This window comes from Chiloscyllium punctatum, chromosome 7 (assembly GCF_047496795.1).
Source record: "Chiloscyllium punctatum isolate Juve2018m chromosome 7, sChiPun1.3, whole genome shotgun sequence".
In the NCBI taxonomy this organism is placed as follows: domain Eukaryota; kingdom Metazoa; phylum Chordata; class Chondrichthyes; order Orectolobiformes; family Hemiscylliidae; genus Chiloscyllium; species Chiloscyllium punctatum.
The window spans coordinates 66,049,434-66,076,966 of record NC_092745.1 but is presented as its reverse complement, the minus strand read 5'-3'; the positions used below and the strand labels follow the sequence as shown (position 1 = coordinate 66,076,966).

At 38.9% G+C, this 27,533-nt stretch overlaps 1 protein-coding gene across 3 annotated transcripts in view; it reads right to left on the bottom strand.

Annotated features, from left to right (window-relative positions):
* Positions 1–27,533, bottom strand: part of dennd1b (DENN/MADD domain containing 1B) — a 300,181-nt gene that overhangs the window by 128,943 nt on the left and 143,705 nt on the right. For all 3 annotated transcript variants that reach the window (XM_072573886.1, XM_072573887.1, XM_072573888.1), the window contains 2 exons: positions 7,807–7,876; positions 5,268–5,348 (listed from right to left, as the gene is read on the bottom strand). In XM_072573886.1, coding sequence (XP_072429987.1) covers positions 5,268–5,348; positions 7,807–7,876 — 151 coding nt within the window. The remainder of the gene's footprint in view (positions 1–5,267; positions 5,349–7,806; positions 7,877–27,533) is intronic.

Genomic DNA, 27,533 nt, shown 5'->3' with positions numbered 1-27,533 from the left:
GTTTATCAAAGTTTGCATGGTCCGTGATTGTAAAGTGCAGTTTTTATCTATTGCAATGCATGTTATTTGGATGTAGAGGTGCCGGTGTTGGACTGGTTTATTTGGAAGTTTTCAAATAAACCGGTTGGACTATAACCTGGTGTTGTGTGATTTTTAACTTTGTTATTTGGAGATATCAACATGGCAACACAACAGCCATTTTGTCCTTGTGAAGATTATTAAACAAGAATGATAATTCCACACACCAGAAATCAAATGTATAAGCAAACAATACAGAAATTGGCATTTCTTAGGGAAACATATGACCACAAAGTGACCTCATTCAAGTTCTCAAGGTTATGGAAGTTCACTGTCAAAGTTAATTGATGTAAGTTATTTGATTATGATTCCAATTCCTTTTTGAGAAACAAGCACGAGATCAAGTTGCAAGTAAGAGGATACCAACAAACTGTTGAGTTGATGACCATGTAAATTGGAAGAAAAGCACAGGCTTCAACAGTATGAAAACTGTAAAATTTAAAGAATAAACAGAATGTGGTAAGGGCCAATGAAAATCAGTGCAAGAGAAATGAAATGGGTGCAGAAAGAAAAACAAATCAAAGGTTATAGTGAAGTGCCAGAGAGGGAGTGCAACAAAGGTTCACTAAACTAATTTCTAATGGAGGGATGGTCCTATCAGGAAAGATTCAATAAACTATGCCTAGAGTGTCTGGAGCTTAAAATAATGAGAGTTGATCTAATTTTAACAGACAAAATGCCCAAAGAGATCAACATGGTAGGCGCAGGAAGAAAGTTTCTTCTAGTTGGTGGAGACTGGTCCGGAATCATGGAATACCATCGCAGAATAGGGGTTGGTCACTTAGGACTGAAGTGAGGAGGAATATCTCCACTCAGAGGGTGATAAATCTTTGGAATTCTGTGCCCAAGTGGGCCAGAGAGAGGATTAAACACTGGGTGTTTGCAAACAGGATCAAAAGGTTTCTATATGTTAGAGACATAAAGTAAAATGGGGATAGTGAAGTGGAAGATCAGTCATAACCTTACTGCAAGATGAAAGAGATATGTTTCTTGTCTTAGGAGTCCATTGTAGTGTCAATAACCAAGAAAGCTTGCAATTAAACAAGGTCAGAAATGAAATAATTTACTGTCCAGACATTAAGCACTTTATTGTATGCTGTCCATAGGGATAAGAAATGAAAATTCTCACAAGGCCTGCAAGTTCCTGATGAGAAGCAAAAGCAGAAGTCAAGCAGAAGGTTTCCAAAATAAGGTTCAAACACTTGGAGAACAGGTTAGGTTCCTTGACTAAGCTCAGGTTTGTGTTATTTGCAAACCGTACTCATCATGTAATTTTGATTGTTCCAATTACCGAATTTTTAAAAGAATCAATTGTGGGATGTTAGAAAGCCAGCATTAAACTGCTCCAAGCAAGTGACAGGGGACTTGTCTGCTGAAATTTTCATGATAGAAAACCAATTAGTTGCACAAATCTAAGTCAATTTAGAAAACAACTAGGAGTCAGCCACATTGATGTGGGACTGGAGTCACATATACACCGGACAGCTGAGGAAAGGTCACCTGTATCACGAGTGGGATGCTGGAAAAGCACAGCAAGTCAGGCAGCATCCGAGGAGCAGGAGAATTGATATTTCGGGCAAGAGCCCTTCATCAGGACTGCTGCCTGACCTGCTGTGCTTTTCCAGCACCACACTTGCGACTCTGATCTCCAGCATCTGCAGTCCTCACTTTCGCCTAGAAGGATTCCTGTATATCAGTTCTCTCCTGGAAGTGACAGTCTGGTTCTCTTGTCACTATTTCCAGCTTTCTAATTTCAGATCTTACTTTCCTCAAACTAAAGAAACAACTACATAAGTTTGGTACGTCCAATTACAATGTAAACAAAACTAAACATACTGAGGAGGTTCTATAATGTGCAAGTTAACCTGAATACGTTCGTCCACTTAGACTGCAGATCAGCCATGTCCACTTTGAACAGCAAGTTGCTGGTGATTGACAAGGTGAATTCAATAATTTTGTTCCCTTGTATCTAAGTGTGCATCATCTCCAAGGCAAAAGTCTCAAGTAGAGAATTTAAGGGCGAACATTCTAGCTGCTTGCCTGACAAAAATCAAAATTCTTCGGTGAAAATGGGACCAGAAAAATTCATATCTCCTGTAAGAAACCAAGGAAAATCAGTGAAATGGATGCAAATCATGTGATTCTGAAACATTTATGTGTATCTCTTGAGGGAAAAGCTTGAAGGAGGAGGGAGTGAGTCGGTGGAATTACAGATCAAAAATGAAACAATGGGGACAAAGAACAACAGACAATACTTGAGAACATTGAGTCATGATTAAACCTGAACCACAAACAATTTATAAGAACACAGGAACTCAAAATTAGAAAGATTAATAACTATTGAATATTTTCAGAAGGAGGGATGGCAGTGTTAGTAACAAATATGATCACAGCGTTTGAGCATAAGGATGTCTCTGAGTTGCATAAAGACAGAATTCATGTAGATAGAGACGGAAATGATTCAATTACTATAAATTTTGGAAATTACCAGATGGCATATAGGAGTTTGAGGTGTGTATACAGTTAAATAGCAGGTCAAGATGTTCAGTGCTTGAATGCAACAGGATGGACTGGAAACTAGATAATGCATACCATTGCAGGTACCATTGAGAACACATGCAAGATTGCAATTTGATTTGGGCCAGGATTAGATTTTTGATTCAGTCTAGCATAAAAACCTTTATTGTAAGCCAAAGAGCCTCCTTCTGTGCCCTAACTTTTATACAGTTGAGCTCAATGAACTTAGTGATTCCTTCCTATTTTCAAAGTCTTGTATGTTATTTCTGAGTAATTTTTCTCACATTTTTGTACAGGTCCATGATATGAGTCATTGTGATTTACACAATTCTGCACTTGCATTACCAATTGTTGGTGGAGAAGGATGTAAAATCTCCCTGCATCCATAAAGTTGTGTTATGATGCACAACTTGTAACATGTGCCTATGGAACTGCCACCTTGGCAAGTCCTTGTCATAATCAATTCAACAGTGAGCAAAGGCAGCAAGTGAAATGCTAAAACAAAAGCACAATATTATTACACTGGGTACAAAACTACAAGTAATAAAGCATGGTAGGAAAGGTGAACGTGCAGTTGACATTGGGCGCTGTTTGAATCTTTCTCCAACGAGCGGCAAGTATGATTATAAAGAATGCTGATGAAATTGAATATAAAGCTACACACATTTTAAAGCACTCAGACATTAAAGGAACAAGGAAAAGGAATTGGAGGAGAATGATGTTAGTGATATTGAGCTGGCAGTTGATGACTCTCCAACTACATTTCCCTCCTACACCAAAACCTCCCCAGCACAGAAGATAGGAAACTATAGTTGGCCTGACTTCAACTGTCAGTAAGACTTTAGACTCCATTATTAAGGATCAGATTGCAGAGTACTTGGAAGTGCATAGTAAAGTAGGTGTGAGTCAGCACAGCTTTGCCAATGGGAGGTTATGCCTGAAAGGTGCGTTACAATTCTTTGAGAAGGTCACAACTAAGTTAGACAAAGGAGTGCCAGTGGACAAGATCTCTTTGGATTTCCAGATGCACTTTAACAAGGTTCCAAACGGAACATTTCTAAATTTGTAAGAGTCCACCGTGTATGATGTGGACAAAGGAACGGAGGACATTGTTGCCAAATTTGCAGGTGACAGAAAGATAGGTGGAAGAATAGGTAGCATTGAGGAAGCAGGGAGGCTGCAGTAGGACCTGGACAGGCAAGGAGCGTGGGCAAAGAAGTGGTGGAATACAATGTGAGAAAGTAAAGATTTTGCACTTTGGGAGGAAGAATAGAGGGGTAGACTCTTTTGTAAATGCAGAAGAGCTTTGTAAATCTGAAGCACAGAGTGACTTGGGAATCCTTGCTCAAGATTCTTTGAAGGTTAACATGCAAGTTCAGTTGGCAGTTAAGAAGGCAAGACATTAGAAGTCAGTTTAAGAGGGATGGAATACAATAGCAGAAATGTACTGCTGACACAGTAGAAGGCTCTGGTCAGACCACATTGGAATATCATGCGCAGTTTTGGGTCTCGTATGTAAGGAAGGATGTGCCAGCATTGGAGGAGTTCATAGAAAGTCTACAAGAATGGTCCTAGGGATGAAGGGTTTGTCATACAAGGAGCTGTTGAGAACTCTGGGTCTGTACCTGATAGAGCTTAGATGGATGAGGATTCTCTTACTGAACATGCAGAATACTGAGAGACCTGTACAGAGTGGACGTGCAGAAGACATTTTCTCTGGGAGAGACTACAACCCGAGGGCACAGTCTCAGAGTAAAGGGACGACACTTTAGAACTGAGATGAGGAGGAATTTCTTCAGCCAGAGGGTGGTTATTCTGTGGAACACATTGCCGCAGGGGGCTGTGGAGCCCAAGTTATTGAGTATATTTAACTTTAAAAATTCCTCAATATAAATTGTTTTGATAGCAGGTAGACTTCACTGTATTTAAGCCCAACTTATATTGAGGACTCCCTATATTAGTATTGATTTAAACCTGCTCTTATCTTTAAACAAATCAGTTGACCTGAGGATAGCTTTACTTCTAAGCATTACGGATAGCAAAATAAAACTGAACTGAATGATATGCAGCAACTATTTCTAAAGACAATTGTTTTTATCATCTTCAACTAATGATTGAATCATTAAACAAAGTTATACCATCTGATTATTCTTCAGAGGTAGGTAAATTCTCTTGACAAAGTGCAAAAGTTTCTCATCTGTTTGCTTTCACCTAATGTCGCATTCATACATGTATCACCAGTTCTCATCTGTTTTCCAATTCAAGTGGAAGACAAGGTCAAAATATCTGCTGAACATCATCTGTCTTTATGTTCATTTCTGAATGGAGATTTACACGCATTAACAACTAAGTTTCACTTGACTTCTTGAAAATGTGACAGTTTATGTGACACAAGACATTTTCTTGTTCACAATGCAAAGAAATATGCCTGAATACTTTGACACAAGATAAAAGAAAACAAATAATGTCTCAATTAGGAGGCATACTGCCAAATTTGAAATCAAAGGCTCAAGCAGTGAACAAGAGGTCGATTCTTAACTTTACATCATAACTTAGAAAAGTGACTATTGACTTCTCATTTTGGTCCAGAAAATACTACCCTGTTATCAGACAATGCTGGAATACATAACGCCATATTATCACTGCTAAGCAAGTAAATTAGAAAAGCCTACCAGACTGAGATTGACAGGAGTATTTGGCACTGGTACATCGTGCTCGTACAAAGTCTTTAAAATATCATTCAAGTCATTTTCCTGGAAGATAGACAGAAACAAAACGTTCACTGGAAACTTATCAGTTAGAAATGGACTTCAAAAAAGAAAATCCTGGACTGAAAAGAAACAAAGCTATGACAATGTTAAGTGAATCATTTCAAAATACATTTTTGACCTAACTTGCCTTCCTAACTGAAATATAACCTAACTCAGCATCAAATATTTCATTAGTCAAAATCAAATGTGCAGAGGAAAAGAAAATTTAACAACCATTTGTTTCTTAGTTTTGCAAATTAAACCTGCATTATATATGGGAGTCTAATTATTTGAAACAACTTATTTGCTGTTTTAAACTTAATAAAATGTCTCACAATTCTTCATAGGAGTGTTATAAATAGGAAGGTGATAAATAAATATCAGACACTTGAGCCACAGAAGGCAATATTCGGGCAGGTGGCCAAATGTTAAGGAGCATCTTAAAGGAAGTCGAGAGAGGGAATTTCATTAAGCATTGGCAGGTGAAGCCTTGACCACCAGTGCTGCAGTAACTAATATCAGGGGTTTTCATGAGGCCATATTGCTCTGATCAATTTCAGTCTTTGTAGACACACAGGAATTCCTGGAATCAACAGATTTTTTTCACACTTTGCACTCTGAGTTAACGCAAGCAGTAACAAAATCTAAAATGATATGGAAGTATTAAGTAATATTGCTAAATTATGTATTACTAAAAATGTTCCATTCCTTAAAATAATTAATGCCCAATGCTTGGTGCAGTTCAGTGAACTGGAATCAAAATAAAAACAAGGTTTGATGTCTGGGAGACTGATAAGCAATTTAAAAGCACATGCAATCTAGGGTAACTTGGCAAGTTGGATCCAGATTTGGTTCAGTAGTGGAAGACAGATGGAAAACAGAAGGCTATTTGTACGACTGGAGGCTGGTGACAATGATCACAGTGATCAGTGCCGGGGTCCCTTATTGTTTGTGATATACATATAAACAACATAGATGCGAGGGTGGGAAGGATGATAAGTAAATTTACGGATGATACAAAAACTGGGCTGGATGGGCATCAGGGATGAAGAATGTCTTAAGTCAAAGGTGGATATAAATAGATTGGTCGGATGGGCAGATCAGTGGTGATCAAATTTAACTCTGATAAATTCTTGGAAGGAGGACTTTCCAAGAAGGAACAAGACAAGGGAGTACTGAATGAATGCAGGACACTAGGAAGCTCAGAAGAATAGAGGGATCTTGAAGTGCTTGTCCAGAGATCCCTGAAAGGTGGCAGCACAGGTCCATAGGGTAGTTAAGAAGGCATACAAGACACTTGTCTTCATCAGGCATGGCACATGAGAGCAGGGAGGTCATGTCAGAGCAGGACAGAACTTTGGTTCAACTGCAGCTGGACTACTGAGTGTGTTCCGATCACCACATAAAAGGAAAGACGTGACTGAATTGGAGAGGACGCAAAGGACATTCACCAGAATATTGCCTGGGATTGGGTATTTCAGCTATGAAGAGAGGCTGGATATGCTCAGGCTGCTACTTTTTTAAAATGAGCAGAGAAGGCTGAAGGAGTCCTGGTCGAGGTGTATCTGATTTTGAGGGGCATGGACAAGGTAGATAGCAAACAATTACCAAGGGTTCAGTAACAAGGGGCATAATTTTACTATCGGGTTGAGATGTGATTTGAGGAAAACTTTTTTCGCCCACAGGGTAGTGAGAGTCTGGAATGCACTGCCTGCAAAGGGAAACCTTACTGCCTGAGATGGGAAACCTTACGACCTTTAAAAAGTACTTGGATCAGCACTTGATGTGCCATAACATTCATGGCAATGGGTCTAGAGCTGGAAGTGGGAGGAGTGTAAAATTAGAGCAGATGGTGCAGATTCAAAGGGCCTTTTCTGAATCATATGATTCTAATTTACTATCATTTTACATAAACCATAATATACTGATTAACAACTGGAAAAATGCATCAATGAAAATAATCATATGGGAGCTTTTATAGCACATGATTTTGAATATCTGTCCTGAGATTTCCATGCTCAAGTTTATTGCTCTTGACTACAGATGAAGTTAGTCAAGGTAAAGTCGACATGGTCCCAGAGGACCAGAGGGAATGTCCCTCACTCACTCAAGAGAGGCGATAGGTGCTAAGTTTAACCTAAGCGTTACCACGCCTCAGGGGAGGGGCAAGGTTGAGAAAGTGGGATCTCAGGTGGTTAAGGAATTGGTATCACTCAGTATTACAAACCAGTCATCCAACCAACTGAGCTAATCGACCTTGGCTGGGGGCTACAAATATGTCCTCCATTTACACCTGCTGTTCCTTGAAATTTGTGGTTGATAATTTTACACCTTCGCTCCTTGATAACAGTCACATTAATTACAAGCTATTTTTTTGAAAATTAACAATTGTTTAATTATTACTTAATTTAAAAAGTTGGGTCAAACCTGAAAAAAGGTATATTACAAGTTTAAGCTTTACCTGCTCCTTAACTAAAAGATCTGCCAATGTATTCAGTAGCTTGTAGTAAACTTCAAACCAAGGCAAATAGCTGGAAAAGAAAGACATTGATTACGTCACATGGATTGCAGAATATAATGACCCTTCTTTCTGATTTGGGTAACAGAGGATGATGTTAATACAAATAGCATCTAACAAACTGGAACGAAAAATCATGTATACACAAAAATAAGCTCTGTTCAAATATGTCTTTTATATTAAAAACACACATGCAGATCATTTCTTGTGTGTGTTCTTCTCAGCACCCATCATTGTATGTTATATCGAGATGACATGGCCATGAAAAACATTTTCACCACTTCAATGCAACATTTCTTCAGGTATTTAAGTTTTTTTAAACATCTGAGCCACTGAATACAAATATAATGTACCACGAACAAGCTACCAATATTTTGACATCACTACTAATTAAAAATGTTAATATATTTCCCATCAATGATAATTCTAAACTTAAAACATCAGAAACGTTAACCAAAATGGAATCTTGTCACTTCCCATCTAAAACTGTTTAACAACTGATTAAAATCAATTCTCCTATTCACTTAGAAAGTGTATTTGCATTCCTGTAAGTTGGTCTGTGCAGTTTCATTGGATTCAAATTACAAATCTGCATGCTTCATTTTTCCTAACTTTTCCAACACAGTTAATGAATAGAACGATTATGATATTAAGTTTCAGCCTGCAATGATTGATTGAATATTTGTTCCTTGACAGCTCCTGAATTTACCCAGTCTCCATGAGTGACTCCAAACATGGGCACAGGTCTACACTGCAATATAACTCCAAGTTGCCAATAGGACTACTGCATATGACTAATAGGGGCTTCAACTTAAATTTTAAACTATTTCATTTTGTTACATTCCTTACCTTGTTTCAAAACCATGATAAGTCAAATCTCTGTCATGTCCATGTCACTTGAATATCTCTTTTCAGTTTCTGTCACAGGCACAACGCTCAGATTAATGTTGCCATCTGTTTTCTTGCAGCTCCTCCTCTTCCTCATTCAGCCATTCCACCTTTCAATTTTCTCTTTTCAGTCACTTTTCCCATCAATCATGAATTAATTCCCCCTCTATTCCTCTGCCTTCTTACTTGACTACCACTGTCTGAGACTCAAAATTCTCTTGAATGAATTTGCAGAGCTGATTGAAGGAACTTCCACTGTCTGTTCAGGAACCTCCCCAAGTGCTTCATCTTTCTATTCCACTGAGCTTCCACTCAGCAGACCCAGGGGAGACGAACCTCACCAACACTTCTCCAGATTCCACTGGATCTGATGGTGGATCAATATGATGGGCGGCACGGCGGCACAGTGGTTAGCACTGCTGCAGAGACCCGGGTTCAATTCCCGCCTCAGGCGACTCTCTGTGTGGAGTTTGCACATTCTCCCAGTGTCTGCGTGGGTTTCCTCTGGGTGCTCCGGTTTCCTCCCACAGTCCAAAAATGTGCAGGTTAGGTGAATTTGCCATGCTAAATTGCCCATAGTGTTAGATGTAGGGGAATGTGTCCGGGGTGGGTTATGCTTCGGCAGGTCGGTGTGGACTTGTTGGGCCGAAGGGCCTGTTTCCACACTAAGTAATCTAAAAAAACCTCTCAATGTAAATCCCCAGAATAGCTACGGACACACACACACACCTGCAAGACACCTGCAAAACTGTGCTAATTCAACACTAATTAAATGGAAAGGATTCAAATCTCTGGAGCCCGTGTGAAATGGTCAACCAATAACATTCAGCTTAAATTAAAAAAAAGAGAAATTGCTGGAGAAACCCAGCAAAACAGGCAGCATCTGTGGAGAAAAGATCAGTGTCAATGTTTCAAGTCCAGTATACCTTCTTCTGAACTCCAAAAACATACAAGCTGAGATATCACAGAGATAGATAAAGGTAGGTAAAAGGATATAAACTAGGGTAGGTAAGCATGCAAAAATCTGACAAATGGAATAAAAAATGGGAAAATGCAAAATGCCGAATTTGGCAGGAAGAATGAAACAAAAGTATAATATCTAAATGGTGAGAGATGGCCGAGTTCGGAGATTCAGAGGAAAATGCTCATGTCAGAATTAGAAAATGTTAGTATGCAGGTGCAGCAAGTAATTCGGAAAATTAATAAAACGTTGTTGTCTATTGCAAGAGGAATTGAATATAGAAGTAGGGATTTAAGATTCAGCCGATGGGGGAAGGGGGCACAGTGAGAGCATATTTTGAGTGCTATGTGTAGCATTGGACTCTTTATTGAAGGAAGAAAGTAATAGTAATGCAAGTGATTTAGAGAAAGCTTACTGAACTAATGCCTGGAATGGCGGCAATATCTTGTTGCATACAGGTTGGACAAGCTCGGCTTGTATCCACTGGAGTTTAGGAAAATAAGAGATGACTGATTTAAAAAGACAAGATCCTGAGAGGCTTTGATAGGGTCGAAGAAAAAAGGAAATCTCCTCTTCTGGGAGAAATGGGGCGGGGGGGGGTGCGATGTGATGTGTGTTTAGAAAATAAGGAGAGTCCGATTCAAGACAGAAATGAGCATTATTCTTTTGATCTCAAAGGATCTTAAATCTTTGAAATACCCTTCCTCAGATGACAGAGATGAGGAGAATTCTTTTGATCTCAAAGGACCTTCAATCTTCGCAACTTTCTTCAGCAAGTGCAAGCAAAACGCATGGATCTTTTCAAGTCAGAAGTGGATAGATTTTTTTACTAAGCAAGGGGGTAAAAGATTAGCAAACATAGGTGGGATGGTGGACTTGAGGTTAAAATTGATTAATTGTGATCTCATTAAATGGTGGTGCAGGCTAGAGGGATTAAATGGTCTCTTTCTGCTGCTAACTTAGATGCTTGCATTCTCAGCATGTTAATGCATGTTCTTCTGAGATATGAAATAAACTTCAGTTTGTACTTCATCACGTCTGAGAACCTTAACAGTGACATTGGCTAGAGGATCTAGAACTTAGTGAGTTTTGAGAAGATTTGTAGCTCAGGTTGAGGCTCTGGATGTAGGCTAGTTCACTGAGCTGGAAGGCTTGTTTTCAGACGTTTCGTCATCATATTAGGCAACATTTTCAGTGAGCCTCCAGATGAAGCACTGGTGGTGTAGTCCGCTTTGTATTTATGTGTTTGTTTCCTTGGGTTGGTGATATCATTTTTTGTTCTTTTTCTCATGAACCTTCCAGCTCAGTGAGCAAACCTACATCCAGAATCTAGAACTGTTTTATTCAGAAGCATTAATTATGCTGCAAGAAATATTCAAGAAAGCCAAATACATATGTCCTTTAGAGGTGGACTGCCAGCCACTGATGAATGATATTTCATACTTTGCAGTCAATTTGTTATAATCAGAGCATTTTATATCCACAAACTATCCACATTTTACTCAACTTATCCAAATTTTAAAAATAATAGAGTCACACAGAAACTGACCCTTCCATCCAGCTCGTCCATGCTGACTAAGTTTCCCAAAGTAAACGTTTGGCCCATATCCCTCTAACCCTTTCCTACTCATGTACCTGTCCAAATGTCTTAAGTGTTGTAACTCTACCTGCATCGATTATTCCACATTACAATTCCCCCCATGTGAAAACGTTGGCCTTCAGATCCCTTTCTCCTCTCACCTTAAAAATATACCCGACCCTAGGAGGAGAAAAAAACCTTTGTTATTCACCTTAGCCATCTCCCTGATGATTTTATAAACCTCCATAAGGTCAATCCTCAACCTCCTATGCTCCATGGAAAAAAGTCTCAGCCTATCCAACTTCTTATAACTCAAATTTTCCAGTTCCAGTAACATCCTTGTAAATCATTACTGAACCACCTCCCATTTAATAATATCCTTCCTATAGCAAGACAACCGGAATTGGCATAGTACTCCAAAAGTGACCTCACCAATGTCCTCTACAATCCCAACATGATGTGCCCTTCTAGCAACAATGCTACTTCTAAGTTATGGCTAACACATTTCACAGATCAGAAGAAACGGGAATAAGATAAAATCATTCAGCTCATCAAACCTCCCATGTCAAATCACAAATTTGTAAAATTTCAGCCTTCAAAATACTCAATGACCTTGCCTCCAATGCTAACTGAGGAAAAGAGTGCCAGAAATTAACAGAAGGAAGAAATGATAGAATCATAGAATTTTACAGTACAGTCCATACCAGTGCCCAAAGGAGCTACCCAGTTAGTCCCATTCTCCAGACCCATCTCCATAGCTCTCTAAATTCACCATGTTCAAACATCTGTCCAGCTCTCTTTTGAAATCTTCCTGTGATATCACCTCCACCACTTTCATCGGCAGGGCATTCGAAATCCTAACAACTTTCTGAGTAAAGAAGTTTCTCCTTATCTTACTCCTACCTCCCTTGCTAACATTCTTGCATTGAGAGTCCTAACTACTGACAAACCAACTAGCAGAAACAGAATATCCTTCTTTACCCTGGCAACTGTGTTCATAATTTTGAACACCTCAATAAGATCACCTCTTAATCTTCTCTGCTCTAAGGACAGCAAGCCCAAATTCTCTAATCTTTCTCTGTATCTAAAATCCCTCATTTCTTGTAGCATTCTAGTAAATCTTCTTTGCACTCTCTCCAGGGTTTTAACATCTTTCCTTAAACAAGGTATACAGAACTGAACACAATATACCAAATGTGCTTTCACCAATTATTTATAGAGTATATCCTTGCTTTTATACTGTATGTCACTATTTATAAACCCAAGGATCCGATGAGTCTTCTAAAGAACAGTTTTGACTTGCCTAGCCATCTTTGGAGAATTATACTTCTACGCTCTTGTACTCCCCTCAAAGTGATACAATTGAATCTGTTTTGTATTTTCATGTTTCTTCGACAAAAATGCATGACCTCACATTTCTCTGTATTGAACTTCATCTGCACAGTGTCTGCCCACTTAGGCAACTTGTCAATGTCCCTGTGAAGTTGCTCAGCATAATCCTCACAATTCACTATTCTCTCTAGCTTAGTATCATCAGCAAATTTAGAGATGTAGCCCTCAATTGCCATCTCCAAATAGTTCATATAAATCAAAAAAAAAGCAAATGTCACAACACCGATTCCTGGAGAACACCAACTTCAACTCATCTCTTGCCTGAGAAATGTTGATCCATACCTACCCTGTGTTTCTATCTTTTAGCCAACTTCTAATCTATTGCTACCCAAACATTTCTAATTTGTTAATCAATCTGCCACGTGGCAACATATCCAACGCTTTCTGAAAGTCCAAACATAACAACATCCTCTACCTGTGCCACCTCATCAAAGAACTGGACCAGATCCGGCACAGCTTCCTCCCTGGTAGTACCGGAATTCTACTATTCCAGAAAAGTTCTTCTGCATACACTGCAAGAATTTCTACCCTGCTAAACATGCTACCTTTTTGGCTCTAGGATAATTGAAATCTCCAACTATCACAGCATTACTTGTCCTGCAGATTTTTATAATCTGCCTGCAAATGCTCTCTTCTACATCCTCACCACTATTTGGAAGTCTATAATAAAAACTGAACAGGATCACTGCTCCCCTCCTGTTTCTCACCTCCAACTGTATAGATTCTAATTCAGGGACTACATCTCACCATAGGGATACAATGCTGCTACACTGCCTCCTTTTTTCACCACAATGTTTCTACCAAAAACCTTATAACCCAGGATATTCAGTATTCAGTCCTGTTCTGGCTTGAGCCACATTTCTATTGATGATAATACTTTATACCCCCCTACAGCAACTTGTGCTTCCAAATTTGTTGACTATACTCTCTGTCTTTTACATACAAACAATTTAACCCTGCCGTTATCACTTTCTTGACCTCACCTCTTTCCTAAACGGGAGACTTCCTATCTTAAAACTGTATCCTCTAGCTCCCCCTATTAGAAGAAATATCAAGCGTGTCCTCAGAATTATTTGTTTTATAAGTTCCCCATGAAATTCATCTAAACTTGAACGAGCATAGGTCAAAATTACTCAACCATTCCTCATGCAACAACCCTTTCATTCTGGGAACATAATCTAGCATAATTTATACAATGGATAAATTTTCATGGTGAACTTAGCTGTACTTAAAAGTGTTAATTCAATCTTAAATTTAACACTTATATAAAAGGTAAATACTACAAATCTTATTTTGGTTCACACCAGTTAACACTTTTCAATGACTAAAATTATCATAGGATGGAAGCTGCATTTTCATATACTTAATAAAACAAAGCCATTAACATTATTTAGCCAGTCACCATACTCAATGTCTGCATACTCTGAGTTTCAAATACAGCTTTTCTTTCTTCAGATTCCTCTTTCGACACTAGGTTAGCCTGTTTGATTTATGCCTTAAGACTTACAATCTTTCATTTTCTACCTCCTTCAAGGATATCACATAAACAAGGACTTGCATTTCAATGTCATGTTAAGCTGTCAAATTTTATCTACCGCTATATTTATTTCATGATTCTCTCCTACTGTAAAAACAAGGCCTAGCGGTTGTAAAGTATTTTAAATTAGATGAAACTGTCAAGTTTATATACCATAACTTTTAAAAAATAAATTAAAATGGTCTGCCTTTTAGGGAGGGTACTTTCAATGTGAACAAACATTTTTGACAGCTTTAACATTATGGAGATATTAAATTTAATTACCAACACGAGGTTCTACCAAAACTAATTTTAATTCTCCTTCACTTTTCTCAAAGAAGAACATCAAATTTTCCATTCTTACAATGTGCACTAAATTTAGATTAAGATTATAAACAAATTCTAATGGTGTTCAGTTATCAGTGCACTCGTCATGTTGTGGCAACATCTTATCTCAGAAAGCAGCAGGAATGACATTCATGCAAGTCAACTGTGCATCCTTTGTCTCCATTATATTTTCAGATGTTCTCACAGCACATTGGGTTAAAATAATAACACATTCCTGAAGTTTTTTTTTAAATGGAGAAAAAAATCCGACTTTAATTCACAGTTTTCGCAATATGGTAGTAAAGTTCAATTGCAATTCTGTACACGTTAGACTTGCACAGTTATGCACAACAACACATGCATAAGTAGACCTAGATATTTTTGCACTCATGACTAGTACAACTGTATTCCTTCCTAAAAACTCAATGAAATAAATACAGGCTAGACAATTCAAACACCTCTTAGCTCAAAAACATAAAATGGTGGTGCTTTGTCAACAAAATTAATAAATCAAGCATTAATACTAAAATTTGTATGAAGTTCTTGCAACAGTTTCAAATATCATGTTTCGCTCTGTATGTTAATGTATTCTAAAGGCCATGCTAAAGGGACACTGCAGAATATCTTTGACTGAAGTCTCACCTCCAAGAATCAAAGGATTCCAAGTTCATTCTGCAATGTCACTATTCAAAAACTAGCACAAAGCTGTTAACACTGGAATTCTATCTTATGTTGTTTCCATTGGCGTAATTTTTCTATTTAAATTTTAGCTCTGCTACTGTAATTATTAGAGGTTTATAAATCTTCAAAGAGTCACTGGAAAACTTTAAGAAAGGTTAAATTTTCTGCATCCTAATGTCTGTCTCCATCTTTAAAGTTGTGACTTTGTAAATTATGTCTGACTGCAAACCATGTGATTCATCACCTTCTCAAATAATTTATACAAATTATCTTTCTTATGTATAAGAGAACCTATGCTGATATCTCTACTCACTTAATTCTCTTCCCCAAACAATGATTCTTTCTTAGATTCTCAAACATTTGGTGAATGATGCTGTAATCATCATTCTGTACTGACCCTATTCCGCTATGATCCATACATAATTGTTTGAAAATTGGCATTTTCTGCAGAACCAACATTTGTAATAGGTCTCAGCTGGATTTTTTTTTCCCTAGCTTCTTGAGCTAAAGAATCATTCAGAAATGAAGCACACCATTCAGGTCCATTAGGGCTTGTTGGCTCTTTGGAAGAATCGCCTGGTTCGCTGCATTCCTCTGCCATTCACCCTTTGCCCTGGATGACCCCAAAGGGACAGACATGTAATAGTCAAGGATATAAGTAACAAAAGGCATGGATGAGAGTTTTTAGCAGCAGATGAGCTGAGACAGGGCCAAGACTGGGTGATGTCACCAAGATTGAAATGGATGGCTTTATTGACAGTGTAGGTAAGTGGTTGAAGGCTCATCTTGGGGGCCACACGTAACACCAAAGTTGCATATAAGCTCCTTGCTTCTGCATACGACATTTTGTTTCTAAAACCTACAATCCCAAATGTGGTGTGGCCAGGTCCAATTCAACAAATATGAACTGCAGTTCTGTAATGTCTGCTGTCCAATTGGCAGAACAGTGGCAACCAACTTTGCATGGTTCACCAGCAAAACCTGAAAAAAAATCTTTCTTCCAGCCGTAACTGTAATCCTACTTTACTAACGGAATGATCCACTTGGTTGCCATTACATTTTTCAAATGAGGATAAACTAATATTTTCATCAGGAGAATTCCTGATGAAGGGCTTATGCCTGAAACGTCAATTCTCCTGCTCCTCGGATGCTGCCTGACTGGCTGTGCTTTTCTAGCACCACACTCTTGACTCTGATCTCCAACATCTGCAGTCCTCACTTTCTCCTCCGTGAACCAGCATCTTATACAGGTTTATCATTACTCCCCTGATTTCATACTCAATGCCCATATTTTTGAAGTTCAAGTTTCCATATGCCTTTTTAACCAATCTGTCCTGCAAACTTCAAAGGATTGGACACCTATTCCCTCAGGTCCCTGTATTCCTGTAACTCCTACAGAATGATATCCCTTATTTTATACTGGTTTTCCTATTTTTTCGCCCATCAAAAAGGACCACTTAACACATCTCCATATTAAATTTAATCTGGCACTTATTGGATTCCCTACAGTGTGGAAACAGGCCCCTTGGCCCAACAAATCCACACCGACCCTCCAAAGAGTAACCCATCCAGACTCATTTCCCTATATTTACTCCTGACTAATGCACCTAACAATTTAGCATGGCCATTTCACCTGACCTGCACATCTTTTGGAATGTGGGAGAAAACTGGAGCACCTAGAGGAAACCCACGCAGAGAAGGGGAGAATGTGCACACTCCACACAGACAGTCGCATGAGGCCAGAATCGAACCCAGATCCCCAGTGCTGTGAGGCAGCAGTGCGAACCACTGAGCCACCATGCCGCCCTCATGTGTACCTTGTGTGCCTTGTGTACAGTCCATCAGCCACTCTGGGTCACCTTGAAATTTTACCATTATTCTTCTCACATTTCACAATATTTGCAATTTTTGCCTCATCCAGAACTTTTGAAATTGGGTCCCATTCATCCAAGTCTTTGGCCATTAATATATCTGGAAAAACAGAGGTCATAACACAGAAAATCTGTAATTCCTGGGGAACCCTTCTACAGTATATATTTTCTCCAATATAAAAAAGATAATTATTCACCAATCTTATCACTCCGCCAATTTCATATCCCTGCTGCCACTGACCCTCTTATGATAAGGGCTCTAACTTTGTTGAAAACTCTGTTTTTTATATCCCCTCAACTCATATTTTGAGAGGTACACCATAAAGCATATCAATCACATCACTCTCATCAAATCTCTGTTACCTCATTGCAATTACTCAACCGAGCTGTAAAACAAGATCTGTCCATGTTTTTTTCAATGCTGGCCTCCCTTAATGAATTTTCATTTCTCCAAGTGACTGTTAAGCTTTGTCCAAACTATAGTTTTCTGAAAGTTTTTCCATTTTTGAAATTCAACCTACTGGTCTGAGGTTGCTTGGCTAATCATTGCACTCTTTTCTAAATAAGGGAATAACAATCTTCCATCTCTGACATAAAATTTATATCAAAGAAAAATTGGAAAACAATGACTACTGCCTCCACAATTTCCTTGTTTACCTCCCTCAGTGCACTGGATACATCTCATCTGATGCTGGTGACTTACCAACTTGAAGTTCAACCAACCTATCCAATATCTCTTTATTTATTTTTAGTCCATTCTGTATTTCAATTACTTCTTCTTTCATTGTGACTGGGCAGTGTTTTTCTCCTTGGTAAAGAGAGGTGCAAAGTATTCATTTCACACTTCAAGCCATGTGTCCTTTCACCTTGAGTAAATTCCTTTCAGATCAGTAATTGGTTCCATTCCTTGTTTTATGACTTATGTGCTTCCAGATGATATTTGGATTCCCTTTTTAAGTATGATGCCAAAGTCTTCACATATTCGCTTGGGTTCTTTTCTTTGCTTTTTAACACCCCCCCACCCCCACCCCATCACCCACCCGCCTTCTTTTATAATGACCCTGATTTTCAATTATATTACCAACCTACATCTGTCACATGCACTCTGTTTCTGCTTCATTCTAGTCTGTGTTTCCTCTTCTAGGAAGTGTTGGATTAATTTGCCCTAACTCTAACCTTTGTAGGAATGTATCTTCAATGCTCCTAATCTATCTCATCTTTTAAGGGGATCATTATTCAGTTATCCAACCTATCTTTGATTTCAAACGTACATAATAATCAAACAGAAAAATATCAGACAAGCTATTGTCTATAACACCAGATCTTAAAATGGAAATAATCATCACCAGTTTAATTTGATGCACAAGAGAGGTAAATGAAACCATGGGGCCTTTCTTGCAGGTGTGCTTAAACGGCAGGATGTGAGCATAAAAGGTACAGTTAGTAAGTTGCAGATGACACCAAAATTGGAGGTGTAGTGGACAGTGAAGAGGGTTACCTCAGATTACAACTGGATCTTGACCAGATGGGCCAATGGGCTGAGAAGTGGCAGATGGAGCTTAATTCAGATAAATGCAAGGTGCTGCATTTTGGGAAGCAAATCTTAGCAGGACTTATACACTTAATGGTAAGGTCCTAGGGAGTGTTGTTGAACAACCTTGGAGTGCAGGTTCATAGCTCCTTGAAAGTGGAGTCGCAGGTAGATAGGATAGTGAAGGAGGTGTTTGATATGCTTTCTTTTATTGGTCAGTGGATTGAGTACAGGAGTTGGGAGGTCATGTTCTGGCTGTACAGGACATTGGTCAGGCCACTGTTGGAATATTGCGTGAAAACCTGGTCTCCTTCCTATCGGAACGATATTGTGAAACTTGAAAGGGTTCAGAGAAGATTTACAAAGATGTTGCCAGGGTTGGAGGATCTGAGCTACAGGGAGAGGCTGAACAGGCTGGGGCTGTTGTCCCTGGAGCATTGGAGGCTGAGGGGTGACCTTATAGAGGTTTACAAAATTATGAGGGTCATGGATAGGATAAATAGACAGTCTTTTCCCTGGGGTCAGGGAGTCTAGAACTAGAGGGCATAGGCCTAGGGTGAGAGGGGAAAGATACAAAAGAGACCTAAGGGACAACTTTTTCACGCAGAGGGTGGTACGTGTATGGAATGAGCTGCCAGAGGATATGGTGGAGGCTGGTACAATTGCAACATTTAAGAGGCATTTGGATGGGTATATGAATAGGAAGGGTTTGGAGGGATATGGGCCAGATGCTGGCAGGTGGGACTAGATTGGGTTGGGACATCTGGTCGGCATGGACGGGTTGGACCGAAGGGTCTGTTTCCATGCTGTATATCTCTATGACTCTATATGCTTCCAATATTCAAAATTCTCCTTTTCTCTGTAACACCATTTTTAAATCTGTAAACTACAACTCTAAATTTTCCAACACTGTGCCAAAGAACACAGACTGTTGAACAAAAAAACTTCTGGATTTAGGAACTCCCATTGTCTAATAAAGCATTGAGATGTTACAATTTCTTTGTACACCATTCAATGGCAACAAAGAAAATTACTCTTGGCCTGCAAATAAAAATTCCTCCAAAATGTTGATGATTCACTGACAATCGATGCATGGTGGATTTTGTTTTTTTTAAATCAAATGAACATCTCTATGATCAACTATTGTTTGTGAGAAAAAAACATAAAAAGGAAATAGCTAACATTTGCAGAACTCAATAATGAGAGAAATTATTGACATTTATGTAAGAAAAGTTTTGTAGTCCATTTACAGATTCCAAGCAGTAATTTGCGCAGAAATATATTTTACGCATTTAAGCACTGAAGGAAAATAATGTTGGGTTTTGTGTACAATTATATATTATGTCTTGTTGCACAAGATAAAGACAACATAATTCAGTATTTCCTTCTTGCAAAATCATTTTAACACTTGAATCACTGCTTGATTTTCTTTTATCTTCCATCACAATCATTTCAATATCTACTTCCTGTACTTGGGTCATGGCATTTGAACACGGTTTCTCAAGTTCTAATAAAAATGTAAATGCAAGGACAAGCCGAATTGCTCAGTTACTAAATTTGGCATGTAAGAAAAATGCATGAGAAGTGTACGGATTAAATCATGGTCTGGGTTTTGGGAGCTTTGCAGACATGTGAGATAGGTTCGGATTCAGCTGGAATGGCCTGTGAGTGAGCTGTTTACCAACAGTTAGAATTTTTTAACATGAAAAAGAGGGGCCATTTGGCCCCTCATGTCTGTACAGAAACAATTTACTTCAGGCCACACCCCTCGTTCCTCCTTGTAGCTCTGAACATTGCTTCTTTGCAAAGAACAACTCAAATGCACCTTTGATTAGCTTCACATGCTTTATGAACAAACTTCTCTTCAAGTTGCCATTGCTTCTTTTGACAATTATCCTAAACTTGAAATACGAATACACCTGAACAGTATTCGCCTATTGCTTCTCAAAAATTAGTATTGCATTTGAAATCTTGGCCTGCAATTTGCTAAATATTTAACTAAAATTTGAATGGAATACTTCAGATAAAACACTGACAAGAGCCATCACTTGTCACATTCTATTTCCAAGAAAAGGTGAGGACTGCAGATGCTGGAAATCAGTGTCGAAGAGTGCAGTGCTGGAGAAGTACAGCCGGTCAGGCAGCATCCAAGAAGCAGGAGAGTTGATGTTTCAGGCATAAGCCCTTCATCAGGAATTGAAGGACTTATGCCCGAAACATCAACTCTCTGGCTCCTCAGATGCTGCGTGACTGGCTGTATTTTTCCAGCACCACACTCTTTGACATTCTATTTCCAGGATGCTACAGAATGATTTTTGAGGATTAAAAATAACAATCATACTTTCAAGTGTCTGCCCAGTAAAGAAAACTGCAATTCAAGAAATCAGTGTTCATTCATACTGTGTGTTCCAAATATGCATTTATTCCCATTAACTGAACTTGAGCCCATTCATAGCTATATCAATGTCGGCTCCTGCTCTTGCTCAAAATTGGAAACATTTGTTAATTCTGCTTCCAATTTACACCCTCTTTCACCATCTCACAGTCCATTTCCAACAATTCCCTTCCTTGACTTCTGTTTTCACTTCTAGGATGGACAGTCTGCTAATTTTTTTTTTCCCAAGCCCACTGACCCCCACTGCAAGCTTGAGGAATTGTACCTCATCTTCCAGTTTGATGCCTGACAGTCTTTTAGACTCAACATTGAATCCAACAACTGGAGACCACAAACTCTGTCTTCCATTTGGGATTCTTTGCTTTGTCAAAGCACCATGTGTTTCTTGTTTTCATGATTTAGCATTCCAACCATTTTCATGTTTTAGCATTTCAAAATTTATTTCCTGCCATTAGCAATTACGCTGCACCAGTGCTTTGTTTCCTTACATAACCAGTGGTCACTCCCTTTGCCTTTTGTTCAATGATGATTTCACCTCACTTGCCACTATGCTTCATGTCCCTTTTTGTTCTCCCTGACTCATCCCCATTTTCAAGGGAATCTCTCCACAGATCTGCAGAAGAGACATTTTTTATTTGAAGCATGAACTCCATTTCCTGCTCTACAACACTATCAGACTAGCTCAGTTTTCCCAGCATTTCCTGTTTTTATCCAGCTGATCTCATCTTTCCATCTTTGCTGTCTTTCTTTTTTTTTGCTTTAGACTCTCAAACGACGAGACATACTTAAGCAAACAAAAGTAACCTCAATCTGAAAATGTATCCCTCCCTCAGCATAGTCTTGATTATCAGCTTAAAACCATACATTACATCATGCAAGATACTCTCAATACTCCAAAGCAATGACCCAGAAGCAAGAGGTTGGTCAAAAAACCCAACAATGCGTCAAGGATCCAAATGAGAAACTTCAACAGCCAAAAAGTGCACTTCTTTTTCTTTGAGAGCTATGCACTTTATAAGGGGACTCAGTGGTTAGCCTCACAGTGCCAGTCATCCGGGTTCTATTCCACCCTCAGGCAACTGTCTGTGTGGAGTTTGCACGTTCTCCCAGAGTCTGCATGGGTTTCCTCTGCTGTCCTGGTTTCCTCCCACGGTCCAAAAATGCAATGGTTAGGTGAACTGGCCATGCTAAATTGCCCATAGTGTTCAGGAATGCACAAGATAGGTGGGTTAGCCATGGGAAATGCAGGGCGACATGGATGGGGTGAGTCTGGGTAGGATGCTCTTCAGAGGGTCAATGTGGACTCAATGGGCTGAATGTTCCCAGGCTGCACAGATTCTATGACTCCATGAACCATTACAAGGAAATGTACTTTCAAGGAAAGCTCCATTAACTGCATCATCCCAACCTAAGCACATCAATGATTGATTTCAAATGCTGTCAGACCAATTTAGTAAATGGCACTTGTAAGTGGGAGCATTTAAAAAATTGAAAGAAAAATAAGAGGTTAGACAAAAGTAAAAATGTGGAGTCACATGATTGCAAGAACGTGCATTGACTGCATCAACTCAGATCATCATTTCACCTTCCCAGCAATGCAATTTCAACTTCTACAACATTGATGCTGGACTTCAAGAGGCCTCATGGTACTAGGTCAAACAGGACCTTGGAAACCTCCTGATTACCAGCTCCCATTCCCCTCATGAGTCACTACTCTTCCACGATGAACACCATTTGGAAGAAGCATGTGGGGCAATGGCACACAATGCACTCTGGGTGCAGGACTTCTCTGTACATCATGCAAAGTGAGTCAGCAGCACCAGTATTGACTAAGCTAGCTGACCCATAAATGGAATATTTTTCCCAAAGGCAAAACAAACTTGACCTTGTACTCACAAATCTGCCTGCTGCACATATATTTGTTTGTGACAGCACTGATAGGAGGAACTATGGCAAAGTCCTTGCACATCCAAAGTCCTGTCTTTACACTGAGGACATTTTTCATCATGCATGTGCTGCACTACCACCATGTTAAATGGGATATATTTCAAACAGATACACAACTCAAAACTAAGCATCAGTAAGGTGCTGCAAACCAATGGCAGAAGTAGAATTATGTTCAACCTAAATATGCGACCTCATGGCTTGGAATACCTCCACTTTACAACTACCACCAAGCCAGGGGATCAACCCTGGGTCAACAAAGAGTGCAGGAGGGCATGGCAGGAGCAGCAACAGACATAACTGAAAATGAGATGTCAGCCTGGGAAACTATAACATGAGACTACTTGCTTTCCAAAAAGTAGAAGCAGTATGCAATTGACAGCATTAAGGAATCCCACAGATCAAATCTAAGCTCTGCAGACCTGCTGTATCCAGTCATGAATGATGATGCACAATTAAACAACTCTTTGGTGGAGGAGGCCCAGCAAGTATCTCCATCCTCAAATACAGGAAAGCCCATACCATCAGTGCCAAAGACAGAGTGGAAGCATTTGTAATCAAATTACAAAGTGGATGATCCATCTCAGCCTTCTTCCAATGTCCGCAGCATCAGATGCTGGTCTTCAAACAATCCAATTCACTCCCCATGCACTATCAAGGAATAAGTGAAGGCATTGGACGCAAAGGATATATATCCTGACATCATGCTGGCAATTATGTATTAGACGTCTACTCCAGAACTAGTCAAATCCTACGCCAGTCCAGTAGTTACAGAATTGCACCTATTCAGCAAATTGGAAAATCACCCAGATATGTCGTGTCCACAGGAACAATTGCAAACCACCCAATCACTGCCCTACTAATCTATTCTCAGTCAGCCAGATAATGTAAGGTGTCATCAACAGTGCTATGAAGCATCACTTACTCAAAAACAACCTAGTCACTGATGCTCAGTTTGGGTTCTACCAGACCCACTTGGGTTTGACCACATTATTGCCCGAACATGGTCAAAACAGTTTAACTCCAGAAATGAGGTAATACTGACTGCCCTTCGCATCAAGGCAGCACCTGATTAAGTGCGGCATCAAGGAGCCTAAGGAAAAATTTAGACAATGGGAATCGGGGGAAACCATCCTGCTCGGAGTCACAGCAGCACTAAAGATGTTGGTTGCGTTTGTTGGATTTCAATCATCTCAGCGCCAGGACATGTCTGCAGGAGTTCCTCAGGATAGTCAGCCATATTCAGTTGCATCATCAATTACCTTCCCTCCATCAGAAGGTCAGAAGTGGGGATATTCACTGATGATCACACCATGTCCAGCCATGCACAATTCCTCAGATACTACAACAGTCTGTGTCCATACACAGCAAAGACTGGGCACTAATCAAGGATCAAACTAATGAAAGGCAAGTAACAATCACTTCACGCAAATGCCAGTCAATGGCCATCTCCAACAAAACAGAATCTACAGAATGTCAGTACCATCATTGAATCTCCCATTATCAACATCCAGGAGGCTACCATTGACAGAAACTGAACCAGTCTAGCGATATAATTGCTGTGGCTACAACATCAGATCAGTGGTGAGTAATTCTGCAGAGAGTAGCTAACATCCTGACCTTTTAATGTCTCTCCATCTACAATGGTACAAGTCAGGTATGTGATAGGATACTCTCCACATGCGTGAATGAGAACAGTTTCCAATAACAGCCAGGACAAAGCAATCCACATGATCGGCACCCAATCAAAACATGCATTCCCTTCACCACCAGTGCACAGTGCCAGCAGTGTGTACCATCTACATAGTGCACTACAACAAATTAAAGCTGCTTAGAAAGCACCTTGCAAACTCGCAATCTCTATCATGTAGAAGGACAAGGGCAGCAGATGCATGAGAAAACCACCATTCGCTGGTTCCCCTCAAATTCTGACTTGGAACTACATCGCCATTCTGTCACTGTTATTGGGTCAACATCATGCATCTTTCTTCCTGACAGCACTGTGGATGTACCAACAAGAAGGCAGCTCACCAATAACTTATTCAAGGTAGTTAAGGATAGACAATTAATACTGGTGCAGCCAGCGACACCTATATCCCATGAATGAATAAATGAATTCAACGGCTCTCCTTTCACGGAGACCCAATGGATTTGGACAGATATTTATTCATGCAATTTTAAAAGAACTTCCAAATCAATTGTCATGTTTCTGCAGACTTAAATTGATCTGGTTCTCACCCCATTTTAAAATAACAGCAAAACCACAGTAAAACTTGTTAAGATTTCCACCTGGAAAGAGTCAAAAAGCAGTCTTTCAAAGTTACATTTACGGACCTGCATCAACTTTATTTGCCAGCTGTGGACTTCCACCTTAGTCCTGCTTCTACTTAGGTTTTGATTAACTTTTACTTTCAAAAGTCAAAGGTTAAATAAAGGAAAGGAAATGTTTTCCGTCAAATAACTTACTGACCACTGACACCAACTTCCAGCAGGAACGCAGCTCTTAGCAATCAAATCAAACAGAGGAAGCTGGTTTGCCAAACTTCAACTTGACATGTCTAGGGGGCTACTTTCTTGTTCAGAAAATTGACATAAAATGTGTAAAATTGAAACATTGTGCTTTTAAGGGGATTTGCCTTTGGCAACTGATGACTTCACTTCGATTGGAGCTCCACTGCTACAAAGGTTTACCTCTTCTGAGAGAAAAAAACAAACTGAGTTTGCTTGTTAGAACACTTCCTTTTGTAAGTGAAGGTGACAATTTAACAATCGCAATACTTTAAAATCAAAAGCAGACCAAATATTTTAATGATGGTGATGTGTCACTGCTGGATGAAAGGTGTAGTGCAGTCTTGCCCCCACAGATTATAATGTCTAAACTGTCGACAAGAAACAAAGCAGGAAGATAGCATTTTTCATATGAACTAAGTTTCAAATAACAAACTTACCTTCCATTGATATAACCACGACTCTGTATATCCCATTAATGTGAGCACCATTTAACTTTCTGTCCAGATTCAGAACGTATGATTTTAACATGATTTATTTTACACAGATTATTAATTTTGATATGTCTAGTATAAACGTAATACAACAGAACATAAACACCACCTTAAAATAATTTTTCTCATTAGGAATTCATAGGATCTCTACCAAGATGGGCAATCATTACCCATTCCAAAGTTCATCCTGGTGTTTTAGTTACTTCTCCATTTCTAACGCAGTATTGGGTTTTCTAAATTTAAACAAATTTTCTTTTCTTTGTTGTCCAGGTCTTTCATGTACCTCCTCCTCCAACATCATATGTAATAGAGACAATGAAGAATGGAACGGCTTAGAGACTGCACAGATGCTCCTCTCACTATTCTTATCCAAACAGAAATGCTTAAATCTACCCTTGAATAGTTTTCCCATTTTCTCATCCTCACACAATGGGGAAATACTTACTCACAACAATATAGTTTAAATACTAACTTATAATGCTAGGGATTGGGTGCAGATGTGTGTGCACAACACAGTGCCACAGAACTGCAACTCTTCCATAAAAAACATACTTGAACAACAATTTAGAGACATACAGGGACTGCTTATTTAGAACAGAATCTTTGGTATTTCAAGGCTTTTCTAATGGAGTAAAGCTCAAGTTGTTTTTAAATTTCAAAATAAAAGACTCTCAAACAAACAAAATTTATCATATTTCTACTAAATTCTGATACATAATTTAAACTGGTTAAATTTGAATTGTTGTCAAAACAGCAACCAACTTAGGTATCCGTTTCACAGCCACATGTTACATATTTGCAATTTTCCAGTTAGTAATTTACAAAAAGAAAAATTCTCACCCAAAATTCATGAAGTACAATAACTTTTGTAGTTTTTAAATCATTTTGATTATTCCTATTTTGAGGAACCAGACATACATAGTTTAAGAAACTACGCTCAAAAACCAGAGAACTGTAAAATATAAAACAGTACATCTATTGACCATTCCGATCACAATTCAGCCTTGTTAAAGACGTAATTTCATTTAAGCCTTCTCTGTGACAGAAAATGCTTACACTTGTATAGTGCTTTTCATGACAACTTGAGATATCAAAGTACATTACAGACAGTGCAGTATTTTTGAAGTGCAGTAATTGCTATGAAGTAGGAAAGAGAACATTTCCAATTTTATAACAGTGTGCATAAATATCTCTTCAAATAGATTTCCATGAAGGAACTAAAATAATGCAAAATTAAAATCCTGGGATGTCATGGATTATGCCAATTTCCAGACGCACAGATAGCAACTGATTAAGATCGTTGTAAATTATAATGGTTTCGTTTAGAATCTTTCAAGGATCTGGGTGAAGAAAGGATCAATGCAGATCTCTGAAGTCTGACTTTATTGCTGAGTAATAAAAATGATTCATGAAAATTGAGCTGATAGGATTTATTCTTGTGCTTGATGTCTAAGAAAACCAGCAAGAATATCTGTTTTTATTTTGAATATTATACCTAGAGAAAACAGAGAAAAGCCAAAACAGGTAAAATCATTCAGACAGTTCAAAGAACCACATTTGAGAGACCAAATAGCAGTTCCAAA